This window comes from Lontra canadensis, unplaced genomic scaffold (genome assembly GCF_010015895.1).
Source record: "Lontra canadensis isolate GAN:19392208 unplaced genomic scaffold, GSC_riverotter_1.0 scaffold59, whole genome shotgun sequence".
In the NCBI taxonomy this organism is placed as follows: domain Eukaryota; kingdom Metazoa; phylum Chordata; class Mammalia; order Carnivora; family Mustelidae; genus Lontra; species Lontra canadensis.
The window spans coordinates 1,946,078-1,962,420 of record NW_022631053.1 but is presented as its reverse complement, the minus strand read 5'-3'; the positions used below and the strand labels follow the sequence as shown (position 1 = coordinate 1,962,420).

The window sequence follows — 16,343 nt, the reverse complement described above, 5'->3', positions numbered from 1 at the left end:
GAAACTGGGAAGGGAGGGGGGAGAGAAAAGTGGGGAGGACCCAGGTGGGGGGGGGCCCTCTCCAGTCCCACCCAGTTTAGGGAATGCCCCTGCCTTCTCCCCCACCCCCCCCTTCACCTGGCTCTTAAAGGGCCCGGCCCCTGACCGGCGGCTACTTAAGTCAGAGGGGCGGCGGCGGGCAGCAGCTGCGCTGCGAGGGCTCTGGGAGGAGTGGACCAGGCAAAAATCCTGACCATGACCCCCCCACAGGCTGCTGCTGCCCCTGCTGCTGCTAACTGTGCTGTTCGCTGCCCGTTCAGGAGCCGCCTTGGCACGGTGCCCAGGCTGCGGGCAGGGGGTGCAGGCGGGTTGTCCCGGGACTTGCGTGGAGGAGGAGGATGGGGGGCCGCCGGCGGAGGCCTGTACGGAAGCTGGGGGCTGTCTCAGGAGGGAGGGGCAGCAGTGCGGGGTCTACACCCCCAACTGCGCCCCAGGACTGCAGTGCCACCCGCCCGAGGAAGAGGAGGCGCCTTTGCGGGCGCTGCTGCTGGGCCGCGGCCGCTGCCGCCGGGCGCGCGGGCCCCAGGGTGAGTCGGCGCCCCGCCCCTGCCCCGCCCACGTGAGCCCCGCAAAGCCCGGGGCAGGGTCCTGGAGAGCAGGGACCTGCCAGCCTCTGGGTTCTGTCAGTGATGCTTCTTCTTCTTAGCCCGGGGCGGGGGGGTGGGGGGGGGGGGGGGGCGGGGGACACGTTTTGGGTGTGAAGGGACAAGGGGGGGAAACAGCTAGAAGGTTGGGGTGTGGCTACAGGCTCTGGGACAAAGCAGGGAAATGTCTGAGCTCTGAACCTTACCCCCCCCAATTCATTTTCTCTTGAAGGGAAAGGTGAGCATGGAGGGGTTTAGGGCCATGCCATATGCCACAGCATCCCTGCTCCTTCCTTCAATGCCCCCACCTCCATCCCCTACTCCCAGCTGGAGAAAGGACCCAGATGTTGTTCCCAGCTTCCATTTGGAAAAGGAGAGAAGGGAATCCAGACTCCAAAATCCTGCACACTCTGAGAAATAGCCCCCCCCTTCTCCCCTTAATATCAGGGTGTCCAAAGCACCTGAGCATGGGCTCTAGAACAGAAGATGACCCAAACCCAGAATTGTTTCAGACTAGACTAGGGTCAGAGGGCAGGCTCTGGGGGCCTGAAGAGAAGGGGATAGAGGTGGGAAAAGAAGGAATCTGCCAAATCAGGGTTATGATTTAAAGCTGCTCAGAACCCTCCACCCACCCTACCCCACCCTACCCCAGGGAGGAAAATAGAAGTCTGAGTCATTGGGTGGGTGGGACAGAAGTGAGTCAGAATCCAAAAGATGGGGGGCAGCAAGGACAGGGGAGGGCAGGAAATGAAAGCAGTTCCCCCACCCAGGGGCTCCTGGTTTCTTTCATGGGAAGGGATGAGAAGTTAACTGGGAGTTTCTTTCAGTCCAAATGCCTGTGTCCGAGCTGCTAGGGGTCCTAATAGAAAGGGTTGTCTAGGTGGGTCAGAGAAGGTAGTGGGAGCATGGTTGTGGTAGGGTACTAAATGGAGGGAACGAGGGGCAAGGTCTGAGAAGGGTGGAGGAAGAAGGATCAGAATCAGGATTGCAGAGGGACTGGCTCTTGAGCGGCAGGTATAGGGCAGGTGGGAGCAACTGTTTAGGCTTGAGGACTGGGTACTTGAGCAGAGCTTGTCTTTGGGCACGGAAAGGAAGAGCTGATCCCTTTGGGGCCATAATATCTAATTTTACAGCTGGGACAAGTTCCAAGCAGTGCATACTCCCCTCCCTGCCTTTCCTCACCCTGACATCCTGGTGGTCCCAATTTATTTCCTCACCCCCTCCCAACCTGAGCTTTCCTAGGCTCCCCAGACACCATGTATGACACTTTCTCCAGAGCCAAGAACAGCCTGAAGGTTAGAAGTCCCTCATTCCCTGCATCTTTGCAACCTGTCCTCTGCCTGTCCTGGTCAAGGGCTTAATCGTACCTGCTCCTGGGACCCCTGGGGTTGAGGTGGGTTGAGATATGGGGGACCAGAAGGGAGAGGCCCCCACTGCAGTGCCCCAAAAGTAACCATGTCTAAAGCCTGGGAGGGATGGGCTGAGTCACAGCAGGTTCACACCAGGGACACACATTCCACTTGGGTCTCCGCTAATCCCCCTCCCACAGCCCTTGCTCTTCTGCCTCATCTCCCTGGCTTGGTGCACCCCCTGCTGGCTTCTGGGGGGAACAGCCAGGTCTTCTCACCGCAAGCCCAAGGCCTCCAGATATATTTGTACTTACACTCTGTGTTTGCTTTCCAAAGTGCTTCTGCCTTAAGACTAGTCTGGACATATTGTCAGGAAAGGTAATATCCCTCTTTGTCAGAGAAAGAAACTGAGGCCAGAAGATGGTACAGGTGGAGGCAAGTTCTAACTGACCTGTTTCCACTGCTTGGAAAGATCTTCTCTTCCTCCCACTTCAGGGAGTCAGGGTGAGCAAGGCTCTCTTCCATTTGGTTCTGGTCTTTGACTCCCAATTTCTGACTCTTCCTCCCCCGTTCCTCTTGTGGCTGTAGGAGAGAATCCTAAGGAGAGCAAACCCCAAGCAGGGACCACTCGTCCCCAGGACGTGAACCGCAGAGACCAACAGAGGAATCCAGGGGCCTCTACCACTGCGGGCCGGCCCAGTCCTGGGGGTGTCCAAGACACCGAGATGGTGCGTTTGTGACTGGCGGAGAGCCGGAGGGGTGGGGAGCCCTGGAAACTCCCATCACAGGCTGTCCCCTTGGGCATGGAGCATTTTCCCATGTGCACGTCCTGGGAGCCCAGCTGGGGGAGCCAGGGATGTCATAGTGGAGCTAGGCTGGGCTGGTTCCGAGCTGCCTGCTCTCCCTCCTCCCAGGGCCCGTGCCGCAGACATCTGGACTCAGTGCTTCAGCAACTACAGACTGAGGTGTACCGAGGGGCTCACACCCTCTACGTGCCTAACTGTGACCATCGGGGCTTCTACCGGAAGCGGCAGGTGAGGCTCCTTGTCTCCTCTCTGCCCCTTGGTCCAGCAGCACAGGTGCCTACCAGGGATGGGGTGAGGGGCGCTTACAAAGGGCATTAAGGAGACTGTTCCTGCCTTTAAGATCTCCCCACTTCCCTGGGGGGAAAAAAAAATATATATATATATATATATGTTTATAAAAAATAAAATTATTAAAAAAAAAAAAAAAAAGATCTCCCCACTTTAGGACCCACACAAACACAGAGAACAACCACATGCTATAGTAATGGAGTCAGACTGCCTGACTCAGGAATGCCTAAGTCCCGGGCTCACACTGGTGAGACAGCTCTGGTCACCTAGGGGCCTAGGGGCTGTGAATTTTTAGGGAGAATTTGCATTTCTAAGCCGTCCCTAGTGCTGATGCCGGAGGCTGGTTTGGGAACTGCACCTTGACAACTGTGGTTCAGGCCTGGAAGACTGGGGCCAATTGAGTGGGTGGAGAGTCTCTCTGGAGAGTAGAGCAAGAGACTCAGTACCCATGGGCCCTCCAGTCCCTCCTGCCGGGGCCTAACGGTGACCCCTCTGATCCTCTGTGCCTCTCTCCCCAGTGCCGCTCCTCCCAGGGCCAGCGCCGAGGTCCCTGCTGGTGTGTGGATCGGATGGGCCAGCCCCTGCAGGGGTCCCCGGATGGCGATGGAAGCTCCTCTTGCCCCCCTGGGAGCAGCGGCTAATGCTGGAGGGGAGGGGTGGGGAGATGCAGCAAGGCCCCTGGAAGGAGCATGGGGCTGCCATCTTGGGTCATTTGTTGAGTGATGAGTAACTCAGGAGCCCTGAGCCCCATACTCCACCTCAGGCCCTACCCCCACTGTCCCCCCTCACCCCTAGACCCCACACACGGGAAGATTGTTAGAGTGGGCTTTGGGTGTGAATAAAGCTGTGTTGGGGGTCTCTGGCCTACGTCTCTGTGTCTCTACCTCTCACATGTATGGAGCCCCAGTCCTTCTTTCTCCCACCTTCCGGCCACTGGTGGAGGTTTCCAACCCTCAAGCCTTTCCCAGCTACCCACCAGGGAGTGGGAGCAGGACAGACATAGAGGCCATGGCCTTTTTCTCAGTTTGTGACCTTGTTTCTAACACTAATATTTGGACACAAGGGGAGAGGGGAGAGAAAGGATTAATAGTTAATCCCCAGCAGGAACCCAACAAAGAGGAACTCTCAAAACACTTACTTTTCTGTTATATCCTACTAAAAAGGGAAGGAAAGTCTTGCTTATTGAGCCCCTCCCATGGGCCAGACCCTGGAGCGTGCGCATCTCGCGGACTGCCTCATTGTGTGCTTACAATAACCTTGTCAGGTAGGGACTTTTGCCCCTGTTTTTACAGAGGAGGAAACTGTGGCTTCCAATATTTGGGTCACTTGCCTGAAGTTACACAGCTGGTAAATGGGAGATTTAAATCTTGTTCTTCCATCTGTGACAATGCCTGGCCTTCCCTAGACCCAGAATAAGTGTTGGTTTTGCGTCCTCTCTGCCCACACGCTAACCCCAGCAGGTGTAGGGAAGAGCGGCTGCTTGGGGGCCCTGGCACCCAGCCCCTCCTGGAGGGGCCACAGCATCACCTTTGTCACAAGTGGCACCCCATCATAATATGAATCACACGCGTACAAGATGCCTTATCGCACGGTCTAAGGGAGCCGAGCTCACTGTTACCTGAAGAGCCTGCAGGCTGCTGGGAAAGCAAGTCGTGCTAGTCGACAAGCCCCCCTCCCCACGACACACAGAGATGCAAAGCCACCATTCCAGTGGGAGGCGTGGCTCCCTCAGCTGGACATCTGGGTGGCGGCTTGGGCTGCTGGGGGTGGCAACCATTCCTGGGACAGCCAGCAGTCTGGAACTGAGAAGCATTACCCTCTAACCTGCTGAGCTCCTGGAGGTTCCCTCCTCCTGAAAGGACTTTAGTCTTTGGAGCTGTCCGATGAGCTGAGTGAGATAAGAGCTTGGCAGGCTGCGAAGGAAGGGAGGGGACACTTCTCCGCCACTTCTCCGCCGCTTGCTGACCCGTCAAGACTCACATCATGGAGCCAAAGGTGGCCCGATTGCGGAGGGGAGAAGGGTTGAGAGGAGAGCAAGAGGACCGACCCTCTGCAGAAGGTGAACCGCCCTGGAGGGTGGGCAGAGAGCTCACGGGGGCTGGAGGTGGGGATGTCTTGTTGAGAGGGCGTCCCTGCTGTCTTGGGAGGCAAGGGAAGGCAGCCGCTGTCTCTGCCCTTCACTGACCAGCCAGGAAAGGGAAGTGAAAAGAGATATTCAGAGCTGAGGCCTTGCCCTATATTGTGGGCTCTTTCACTCCTGAGGGTGAACCAAGTAACTTCCCATTTCCCAGGTAATGTCATCAGGCTCCCAGTGGCCTCCTCACCCTCTGCAAAAAAAACTTCCCCTTCTGATCACCCCGCCATGATACAAGATACTCCCCTGGTTGGGGGCAGGGAGGCTGCTGAGCTGACAGAAAGCATTTCCTGGACAGAGGATGCTTCTGGGTCTGTCCGAGGTGGCAGAAGCCTAACTCCTCCCCCTTGGATATGCCCTTTGACCCCTCCTCCTAGGAAACACTGAGAAGGACAGAGGCATGGACTTGGTGCAATGGACCCGCCATATGGAGGTGAGGGAAGTCAGAGGTCAGAGGTCAAGAGGGACAGGTCTTGGAATGGAGGGGCTCAAACCCTTTAGATGAGGTGAGAGCTAAGGGTTAAGATAGAGGGGTCGGAAATACTTATCGGGAGGCCAGGGGCCAAAAGTCAGCCAGTGAACAGTCTTCTGTTGGCGGGATAAAGGTCAGGAGAGGGAAGGCTGGGGAGAGGGAGAAGAGAGTAGGGTCAGAGAGGACAAGGTGGTCGGCATCCAGACCCTGGCTGTGGAAGTGGCTTTCCTTGGTCCTCACTGCTGCCCTGAGAAGCCAGGGAGAAAGAACTCTGGGGGGAACCCCTGGGCCAGAGCCTTGCCTGTTCCCGGCACTTAGCAACATGGCTGGCGCGCAGAGAAGCTCAGCAAATACATGGCGAACGAGAGGACGGCTCACGGGGGGAGCGACCGCCAGCCTGCCCTGCTCTGTCCCGTAGGCCGTGAAGATGCAGCTGTTGGAGCAAGCTCAGGGACCACTGATGGAGCTACTGGACCGGGCCATGTGGGAGGCCATTCAGTCCTACCCACTGCAAGGTGGACCTCCGCCCTCCGTTCCTCCAGATTCCTCGAGCAAGTGAGCGTCTGAGGAGCTGGGGGCTGGGTTCCTGTAGCAGGCGCCTCTGCAGCGAGGGTTATGAGCCCTAAATATCATCTCATGCATCCTTTGTCAGTGTGGGCACGACCACAACGTCAACCTTCTCTCTGTTGTCTTTATGGCCTCCGCCTGCCTGACACTGACCTCCACCTCTGGGCCTTGTTCTGCCCTGGCCCTGACCTTCCACCTGGTCCTGCCCTCTGGCCCTCACCCTGATCTTCCTCCACTACTGCCCTTGGCTCCCAAGTATCCACCCTTCTGCAAGGCTCTGCTCTCTGCCCAGAGCCGCCTTCTCTCAGGTCCTGACCCAGACCAACTGTCTTCATTCAGGGCCCGGGAGCCATCCCTGGGGAAACGGAAAATTTTCATCATCCGAAAGTCCCTGCTTGAGTAAGTCCACATCACGGACCTGGGATGGGAGGAAAAGAAAGAGCTTTGGCTGGGGTCCAGGACCCCTCGATTCAAATCCTCAGGTTCTAGGGGTTTGGAGGGAAGACTTGGAGAGAGTTTCTAAAGTTCATGTTCCATTTGCCCTGGGCATGATTGTGGAAGAAAGGCCACCAGGATGAGAAGTTCCAGCCATGTCCCAGCCCTTAGCCGCAAGTTCCCAATCGCTAGTCCCCATCCCACATGTGTATCGTGCCTGAGCTGGTCCCCATGTCCTTGAGGACCCTCCCACATCAACATACGGGCCCCTGTCCCTGCAGCGAGCTGATGGAAGTGCCACATTTCCGTACTATCTACCACATGTTCATCGCCGGCTTGTGTGTCTTCATCATCAGCACCCTGGCCATCGACTTCATCGACGAGGGCAGGTAGGCCCCCCTCCCGCCTGGGATAGGCACACAGATCAGACCCCTAGGTCCCCAGTGTTCCACCTGCCACTGGCCTGAGCAACCACAGCCCCCCCACACACTTTGATCCTTTGATTACTGGACACACATCACCATTGCTTCCAACAACCTTGCCACCTAAAAGACACTCTTAGACTTCTTCCTTCCACAGCCTTGGATGGCCCTTGGTCTGACCTCCCGGGTCAGCCACTCTGCGGACATTCTGTCTCCTGCTCAAATACTTCTCAGTAGCAACCATGCCCAGATACATGTGAACACACAGGCACACTTCCTACCTCTCACACTCCCTCCCAAGTCAGCACTGTTTGATCCAAGTAACCTCTATTGGGCACCTTCCAATTCCCCAGCCTGAGGGCCAGAGATGAGAGCCAGACCGCATCCCAGTCTCTGAGGCACTCCCAGTCTTGTGGGGAACCCAAACATGCCCACTGACATCCCCCCAGAGCACCGCCGACTCTGGGGATGAGTCTCAGAGAGGTGAAGAGCCCAGGGTGGGGGTCTGTATTTACACCTCCCCTGTCTCACTGGAAGTACAGTTTAGGAAGCAGTAAAAAGAAGAGGACCAAGAATCTGTGGGTTCAGCAACAGAATTGCCTTCCGGCAAAATCGTTATTAATTATATGAGGAATAGAAGGATCAAATCTCAGTAAAAAGTTCAAATACACGTAAAAATGACAGCCCTTCCTGACCATTCCACCAGCCCCAGACCGCTGTCAGAGATAACATTTTTAACAGTTTTGACAGTTTCCCTCCAGGGCATTTTCCATGCGTTCACATCCACATGTGCATAAGAACCAAGAAGGTGTCTGTTGCAAGGCTTTGCATAAATAAGATACTTGCTGTACTTACTGTTGTGTTTTTACTCCTTAATAACTTATCTTCCTCTCTTAAAGATTTTTCCATGTCAGCCCACTGTCCTTTACTCACTCATGGACATTTAGGTGGTTTCCAATTTTTCCCTGTTACAAACCATACAATCTAAACATAAGCAAATAGAACACCCAACGACCTGCTTTCTACTAACTCCATCTACAGCTACAGACACTCCAAAAGAACACAACTAACGGAAATCAAGGCTAAACTCTGAATACCCTATATTTTAATACCAGCAGCATACAAAGTTCTGAGCCCTCCTGCAACACCCTAAGATTCAGAGAGCTCTAAAAGGCATGTGTAAGCAAAACCACCCCACGATTGAGTCTTTTCAGGCAACACCCTGTGCTAGAACTTCGGGACAACAGAGGTGCCATCTTGAAAACCTTCAGATATGGGGCGCTGGTTAACTTTCACAAAATACCTCGGTTTGTCTTCCAAGAGCTCTGACTGCAGAGGGAGGGGACAAAGATGGGCCACACATTTGTCTCCTTTGTTTCTCCCTCTCCATTCCAAGGCTGATGCTGGAGTTTGACCTACTGATCTTCAGCTTTGGACAGCTGCCCTTGGCGCTGATGACGTGGGTCCCCATGTTCCTGTCCACTCTGCTGGTGCCCTACCAGGCCCTGCGGCTGTGGGCGAGGCCCCGGGCTGGAGGGACCTGGACGCTAGGGGTGGGCCTAGGCTGCGTGCTGCTGGCCGCCCACAACGCGGTGCTCTGCGTCCTCCCGGTCCACGTGGCCCTGATGTATCAGCTCCCGCCGGCCTCGCGCAGTGTCCTAGTCTTCGAGCAGGTGATGGGCGAGACGAAGCTGGGGGCGGGGCTCGGGGGGTGGGGGAGGCACTAGATACTATAGTACTGGTGGGGGCGGAGCTAGCTCCTAGGGGCGGAGTCAGTCTTCAAGGGTTTGAACGCACCAGCGGGGGCTCCAAGGAAATTTGCTGCTGTGCAAATGAAATCGGACTTTGCAAGGAGTCACCGGTATTGGCTGGCTGGAGGCTCCACTCAGACCTTTCCTGTACCCGTTTACCCTTGACTCATCCCAGGAGCGACCTGTTAGGCTATAAGACTAGCAGACAAAAAGATAAAATACGGGCTTTGATGGTACAGATTTTGCAATCCACCTGCCTCTCTTCCGTAAAGGAGTGCACAGAGATGTTAAGTGATTAGCTCAAAACCACACAGCGACTTAACCTCCTTTCCATTCCATCTCAGGTCAGGCTCCTGATGAAGAGCTACTCCTTCTTGAGAGAGGCTGTGCCTGGAGCCCTTTGTGCCAGAGTAGGTGAGGCCTTGCGCGGGCCCCGCTGTGAACTCAGGCCTTTTGGCTGTTTGAGTGAAGTCAGCGGTTGCAAGATTCTCATACAAGCTCTGGCTTCCTGATCCTGTGCTGCCCCCAGGGCAGAACTCTGGCCTCCCAGCTGGACTCTGTGGGCCTTAGTCATCAGTCCCGCCTCTCAAGTCCCGCCTCTGAGATATGGCGCCTCTGACACCCAGGACTTCTGGCACTTTCCAATTTCCAGGCCTAGCCTGGAAAGACCCAGGGTATGAGAGCCTTATATTAGGAAGTCAGAACAGAAGGAGAGAAGGAATATGTGGTGGAACTTGTGGGTGCCAAACGAAAAATGACAAAGCAGGTCCTGTACCAGGAAGTAGGGCGCCTGGAATGGAAGCAAAAGAAGGGTGTCAAAGAGCAGCTTCAGCTCCTGTGTAGTCTCACCTTCGCTGCCACACCTCCAGACCCAATATCCAGCCCCTCACCTATCCCCTGAACCCCTGTCCTACCCAGCCCTCCACCCACCTGGCCCTTCCCCAGCCCCCACCCCTCTCCCCCTCTCTCTCCTTTCCCCCTTCACTGATGGAGCCCTCTCATTCTTCCCCAGGTGACGGCAAACAAGCCCCCAGTTTCTCCAGCTACCTCTACTTCCTCTTCTGCCCTACACTCATCTACAGGAAGACTTACCCCAGGTAAGACCCTGTACCTCTTTCCCAAATGCCCAGGCCCATCAGGGGCATTGCCCTTCTCTTTTCCTCTCTCTGGGGTCTTTAGCCTCTCTCCAGACCCTGGCCAGTTTCTCAAGAAGCTTCCCATAATTACAATGGGAAATAAGTGGCAGGTAGACTATCCCTTCTCCTTTGCACAGCGCATGGTGACACGAGAGTGACCAACTGTCCTGGCTTGCCAAGGGCTGCCCCAGTTTTAGTACCAAAAATCCTCCACCTTGGGAAACCGGTCAGTCTGGAGCAAACTCTTGATGGTTAGTCACTTTAATTGACATTCGAGCTAAAAATCCATTTGCCGTGTCTAGTATGGATGGTGCAGAATGTTCTAGACCTTTACCTCCCCAGATTATCCTCCCAGGCCTGAGGAACTTCAGGAGATTCGGAGAGAGGGCCTGTGCCCCTGCAGGCAGGGAAAAAAATAAAAGGTTGGGAAACATGTTATCCCCATTGCTGTTGCAGGACACCCAACGTCAGGTGGAATTATGTGGCCAAGAACTTCGCCCAGGTCAGAAGATGGGGTAGAAGGGCAGACAGGTGGTGGCTGAGGGGGCATTTCTGGGACTGAGATGGGGAGTGCTGGGGAGGAGGGCAGAGGGTGGTGCTAAGGTAAGAGGAGGCAGGTGCTGGGCTAGAATCCAATTCCAGAAGGAGGGGGAGCTGCTTGTGACTCCTCTTAAAGTGACATGTCCCTCACCCCTCCCGCACCCCTCCCCAGGCTCTGGGCTGTGTGCTGTATGCCTGTTTCATCCTGAGCCGTCTCTGCGTTCCTGTCTTTGCCAACATGAGCCGGGAGCCCTTCAGTACCCGGGCTCTGGTGCTCTCCATCATGCATGCCACGTTGCCAGGTGTGGCCACCAAAGGCAGGGCTGGGGAGGGCTGCACCCGGGTGAAGGCTTCCTAGTAGGGGACTTCTCCCTCCCCTCTCTCTTTCCCTTCAGTCAGATTCAACACGTCCTGCCTCTGGAACCTCTCCCACGTGTGGCCCCTCCCATCATGGCTCACTTCAGATGACCACTCCACTCTCTCTCTTTCCACATTGGCCTCCTCACTTGTCTCCTTACCCCTTCAATCTTTCCTCCCCCACCTGCCCCCGACACTGCTGCCCAGATGAACGTCCCTCCTCCAGGTTAGTCATTCCCCACCCTGGTTCAAAATCTCCAGTGACTCCCCATTGCTGGCCTCTCCAGATACAGTTTGACCCCTTGGCCTGGCATTCAAGGCCCCTTCCCAGAAAGCCCCTCCTGTCTTCTCATCCTGCCCCAGGCTCCGCCCATTCCTTGAAAGATACTCACTTTCATGCCTCCAGGCCTTCGCTGATACTGGTCCCTCAGCTTGGACTTCCTTTCCCCATTTTCCAGCAGCGAAGTCCCGTCTGTTTTTGGAGCCTCCTCCTCCAGGAAGCCTTTCAGTTTTAGCCATCAATCACCATGACCCACCCCTTTTTTGCACTGCTAAGCCCATCAATGGCCACCATGCTTAGCTCCCAGCACACTTGACCTTGATGCATGGTTGGACATGTCTCCGTCCCTATCTCCGCCTGTCTCTCTCTGCTCTCTCTCTCTCTCTTCAACCACTCCATGAACTCCTGAGGGTCAGGGGCTTTGAGCTTCATCTGTGCATCCCCAGCATCCAACATGGGGGTCATGAGCAGATGGATGGATTAATAAATGCATGAGTTAGTGAGTGACAAATAAGTGGTGGTAGGATTTGGGGCCCTGGTTGCCAATGAGGGGCCCTTGGAGCTTCCCAGGGGATCCAGGTGGGCCAGTCTGACCTTCAGCCCTTGTCCCCACTCACCAGGCATCTTCATGCTGCTGCTCATCTTCTTTGCCTTCCTCCACTGCTGGCTCAACGCCTTCGCAGAGATGCTACGATTTGGAGATAGAATGTTCTACCGGGTGGGGCCTGGACCTGACCCCTTGGGAGCTGGATGCAGGGAGGGCCGGAGAGTGATCTGGGGACGTGGGTGGCTCCATGGGGTGTCACCTCCACTGTGCCTTGAGTCTCCCACGTGAGAAACGGGCTGCCCTGGATATGGTTCTGATGTCACCCCTCCACCTCCCAACTAGCCAGGGCCAAAAGCTCTCGTTCGCATCTTACTTTGGAATCGTCTTCCCCTGAGAGGGAGCAAAGGAGGGAGGTCCCCAGATCCTGAAGAGACAGCTGGGAGAGTGCCTGCTGTCTCTCTTCGGCCGGGGACCAGCCCCCTGGGGAACACTGGGACAGGGTGCAGGAAGCAAGGAGGAGCAGCTGGGGCCCAAGAAGAGTCAGGACCCTGATACTCACCTCCTTCCCCCAACCCTGACCCCATTCTTCCCCCAGGACTGGTGGAACTCGACGTCCTTCTCCAACTACTACCGCACTTGGAACGTGGTGGTCCATGACTGGCTATACAGCTACGTATATCAAGATGGGCTGTGGGTACGAGCTCAGCAGACCACCTGCCCAGCTCCCATAGCTAGTAGAGTCTTTCCAGAACATTCTCTTTCCCTCTGTCTACACCATTCACCTTTTCCAGACCCAGGGGCCCCCTTGACCTCCATCTACGCTCTTCTACCCAACCCAATGGGCAGAAAATCCTCCTTAGGGTCTAACTTCCTTCCTTCCTTATCCTTTTTTTTTTTTTCAAAGATTTTATTTATTTATTTGACAGACAGAGATCACAAGTAGGCAGAGAGGCAGGCAGAGAGAGAGGAGGATGCAGACTTCCCGCGGATCAGAGAGTCTGATGAGGGGCTCAATCCCAGAACCCTGGGATCATGACCTGAGCCGAAAGCAGAGGCTTTAACCTACTGAGCCACCCAGGCGCCCCCTTCCTTCCTTATCCTTAACTCCACCCCCACACAGCATTTCCCCCTCCTTAGACTCCTCAGGAACATGCATATAGCGACTCTCAGTTACCAAGACTTTTCACATACATGATCTGCACAGTAACCCTGACAAGTATCATTATATCCCCTTTTAAAGATTGCATTAGCCCAAAGAACTAATAAAATGCTCTTAAATAAGATATACCAGCCCTTCAGACCCCAAATCCCATATTCTTTCCATTGTACCATACACTCTCCTGGTTTCCTTAAAGAGGGGGCTCTTTGTGGAGAAGTCTTGAGGAGACTTATTCCACCCTCCCCCCACCCCTGCCAGCTCCTTGGCGGCCGGGCCCGAGGGGCCGCCATGCTGGGTGTGTTCCTGGTTTCTGCCGTGGTCCATGAGTACATCTTCTGCTTTGTCCTGGGATTCTTCTACCCCGTCATGCTGATACTCTTCTTAGTTATTGGAGGTGAGCTGGGCCTCCATGTGCCACGGGAGGGGTAGCCATCCAGAGGGAGGAAGCCTGGAGTCCTGCTTCTGGAAATTCCAGACTGACAGGGGAGGACACACACCCTTCTGGAGGGGGAAGCATGAAAGTTGGGGTGTGAAGGAACTTGGGAACAGGGAGGGAGGCAGCAGGGGTTTTCTTGGGGGATGTGGGAGAAGATTTCTGGCTGGAGAGGAGCATCTGAGCAGGACACACATAGAGGGGGACAAGGGGGAGAAGTGGCGTGAGGATAGGTTTAGTATAAGATCCAGAATACTCCTATAAACAGAGGAATCCTGCTTTCACATGAGCCACTTGAGATCTCTATGGGTTGCTAGATCTGGGTTCAAGTTCCTGTTCCCTCACTCCCCAGTGCCCTGGGAATGAGAAGGCAGCCAGGGAGACGAGGTGTCTGGAGTTGGAGTAACAAGCTTTCCTCCACATCAGGGCTGATGAACTTCATGATGCATGACCGGCACACGGGCCCGGCGTGGAATGTGTTAATGTGGACCATGCTGTTTCTGGGCCAAGGCATCCAGGTCAGCCTGTACTGCCAGGAATGGTATGCTCGGCGACACTGCCCCCTCCCCCAGGTAAGGGACTACGACTGTCACTCAGCTCCCCATCCAGAAGGACACACCTCCCCTCCACAACAGCCAGCCCTCTATTGTTCACCAATTCAACAGCCATTTGGTCAGGGACCAGGGCCTGGTGTGGGGGCTTCTGTGTCTTGGATGTGTAGGGTGGGCACAGGGGAACTCATGTACAATTCACCTCTCTCCGGCACAGACGACCTTCTGGGGTCTGGTGACACCTCGATCTTGGTCCTGCCATACCTAGAGATCAGAGCACCCTCACTGCCCAGATGATACCACCAAGTTCTTCTCTGCCTGCAAAGCCTGGGACCAGGGTGCCTCTCCCTGCACTCCTGGATCTAGCTCCAAGTCAAGGGGGCCTGGCCGGCATGACCCACTAGGGAACTCCAGAGACGGAGATCCGTGGACCCAGAGGGCCACTGAGCACAGACACGGAATGGTGTGGCTCTTGAGCCTCCAGCCCCCTCGACCAGGCACAGAGTCCCCTCCTACCTCATGACTGTCCAGACTTGGGAAAACTTGAAGGATCTTACAGATCTGGTCAGTGCAGGGTTACCTAAAGAAGCCGGGGCCGCCAAGGTCTGAGAAGGGTTTGGCTGGCTTTTTGTACTGTTTCCAGTACAATAATAAACTGTGTCTCTTTTTATTCATTCATTGGTTTATTCCTTCATTCATTCTTTGATGAAGGCCCACGTTGACAGGCACACCGGAAGAGCTGAGTCCCCAGAGGCAAGATTGTGTGGTGGGAGGGGCTGAGGGTCTTGGATGACATCTATTGCCTTTTTAACGCCATCCCCTCCCCAAAACCCAACTTTGCCCTCCTTTCCACCTCTACTCCTCCTTCACCTCACATTTCCACACCCCTTAATCCTTCTGCTCCCAGCAACCTCTGGCACATCTGGGACAGCCCACAGCAGACCCAGGAGAGGAAGTGCCTGTACAGACCTGATGCGATTATCTCACCTTCCTGAGCCCCATTTTCCACAGCTATAAGGGGACCTTAAAATGAAGAGTGTCCTCACCGTACAGGTTCAGAAGGTCAAAAGATTCATGTTCAGCACTATTCCAGAAACCAGACTGTGTAGTCACTCTAAGGAGAGGATCATTTCTGTCCTCCTTACGCAGGTCCCCCTTCACCTGGTGTGGGGAAGACATCTAGACCAGTAAACTTTTAGGGAACTTAGCCCCGGGGCACAGAGGATCAAACAAACCAGGATTCCTGAGAGAGGGATGGGTACTTCTTTTTTTAATAAGAATCTTCTTAAAAATTAATTAATTTATTTTTGCGTGCATGCAAGAGAGAGCGAGCACAAGCAGGGGGGTGGGCAGAGGGAGAAGCAGACTCCCCGCTGAGCAGGGAGCCTGATGCAGGGCTTGATCCTAGAACCCTTGGATGACGACCTGAGCCGAACGGGAACGCTCAACTGACTGAGCCACCCAGGCGCCCGGTACTTCTTTTTTTTTCTTTTCCATGTTAACAGTGTGAATGGATATCTTTTCATGTCAACAATATAGATCTATTTCCTCACTTTTACTTACTGCATGTATACACTAGAAGTTATTTAACTATTTACGTACATTTCAATTGTTTCCAGTATTTGGCTCTTATACACAATTCTATGATGAACTTCCTCGTGTATGTATACACATCTTTGTGCACTTTCCTACTGCAGTTTTCGAGAAACAGAATTACTAGAACATTGGATGGTATTACTCTCAATTTTGTGTAAGTTGCCAAATTCAAAACTTCCCTCTGGAAGGTTTAAGTGAATTTAAGATAAATGACGTCACCCATTTCCCAATGCCCTTGCGCATATGGGGTTGGGTCAACTTCTTTATTTTGGCCAACCTGATAAGCAGAAAATTATGTCTATTATCTTCATTTTGCTTTATGATCACTGCTTTAAAAATGGAATATACTTTCCTATATGTACCAACAATTTTTGTTCACTGTTTTATTTTTTTTTAATTTTTAAAAAAGATTTTATTTATTTATTTGACAGAGAGATAGAGAGAAAGAGAGCATAGGTAGGCAGAGGGATAGGGAGAAGCAGGCCCTCCACTGAGCAGGGACCCCGACATGGGGGTTGATCCCAGGACTCTGGAACCATGACCCGAGCCAAAGGCAACCGCTTAACCAACTGAGCCACCCAGGCACCCCAAAATTTCATGGTTTTAAGCACAAAGAATTTGCACATCTGATTTGTCTCTCAGTATTTCATATGTTTTAATGCTATTGTTTTCTTAATTTCAATTTATTATTGTTCATTGTTAGCATATTGAAATCAACTGATTTTATGTGTTATTTTGAATTATGATTTCCAAAATGGAATGAATGGCACATTTGGTTTCAATGTGTTATGTATCATATCTTGTATCATATGCTCCTTCATCATGCCATAATGAGTTGCGGCTATGCCCTCCATTTCCCCTACTCTCTTGTTGTTTTGGAAGTTCAAGTGCACTTTT

General features: G+C 53.9%; 2 protein-coding genes across 4 annotated transcripts; both read left to right on the top strand.

Annotated features, from left to right (window-relative positions):
• Window positions 1-238: 238 nt before the first annotated feature.
• IGFBP6 (insulin like growth factor binding protein 6) lies at window positions 239-3,930 on the top strand (the record flags this gene model as incomplete). Its single annotated transcript, XM_032876685.1, has 4 exons — window positions 239-566; window positions 2,561-2,700; window positions 2,887-3,006; window positions 3,585-3,930. Coding segments are annotated over 4 exons (711 nt in total), but the record flags the coding sequence as incomplete, so codon positions are not given.
• Window positions 3,931-4,831: 901 nt separating this feature from the next.
• On the top strand, window positions 4,832-14,524 carry SOAT2 (sterol O-acyltransferase 2). Of its 3 annotated transcripts, XM_032876677.1 has the most exons (15): window positions 4,832-5,125; window positions 5,578-5,633; window positions 6,091-6,227; window positions 6,579-6,638; window positions 6,956-7,063; window positions 8,493-8,769; window positions 9,192-9,261; window positions 9,860-9,944; window positions 10,440-10,485; window positions 10,696-10,825; window positions 11,781-11,878; window positions 12,303-12,401; window positions 13,125-13,260; window positions 13,726-13,871; window positions 14,068-14,524. In XM_032876677.1, exons 1-15 carry the CDS (start codon window positions 5,050-5,052, stop codon window positions 14,116-14,118), a joined length of 1,575 nt encoding a protein of 524 aa, XP_032732568.1. In that variant the 5' UTR covers window positions 4,832-5,049; the 3' UTR covers window positions 14,119-14,524. The 3 variants fall into 3 exon arrangements, with proteins under 3 accessions (XP_032732568.1, XP_032732569.1, XP_032732570.1); XM_032876678.1 differs by lacking the exon at window positions 6,956-7,063; XM_032876679.1 differs by lacking the exons at window positions 4,832-5,125; window positions 5,578-5,633; window positions 6,091-6,227 and adding an exon at window positions 6,291-6,319.
• Window positions 14,525-16,343: the final 1,819 nt, after the last annotated feature.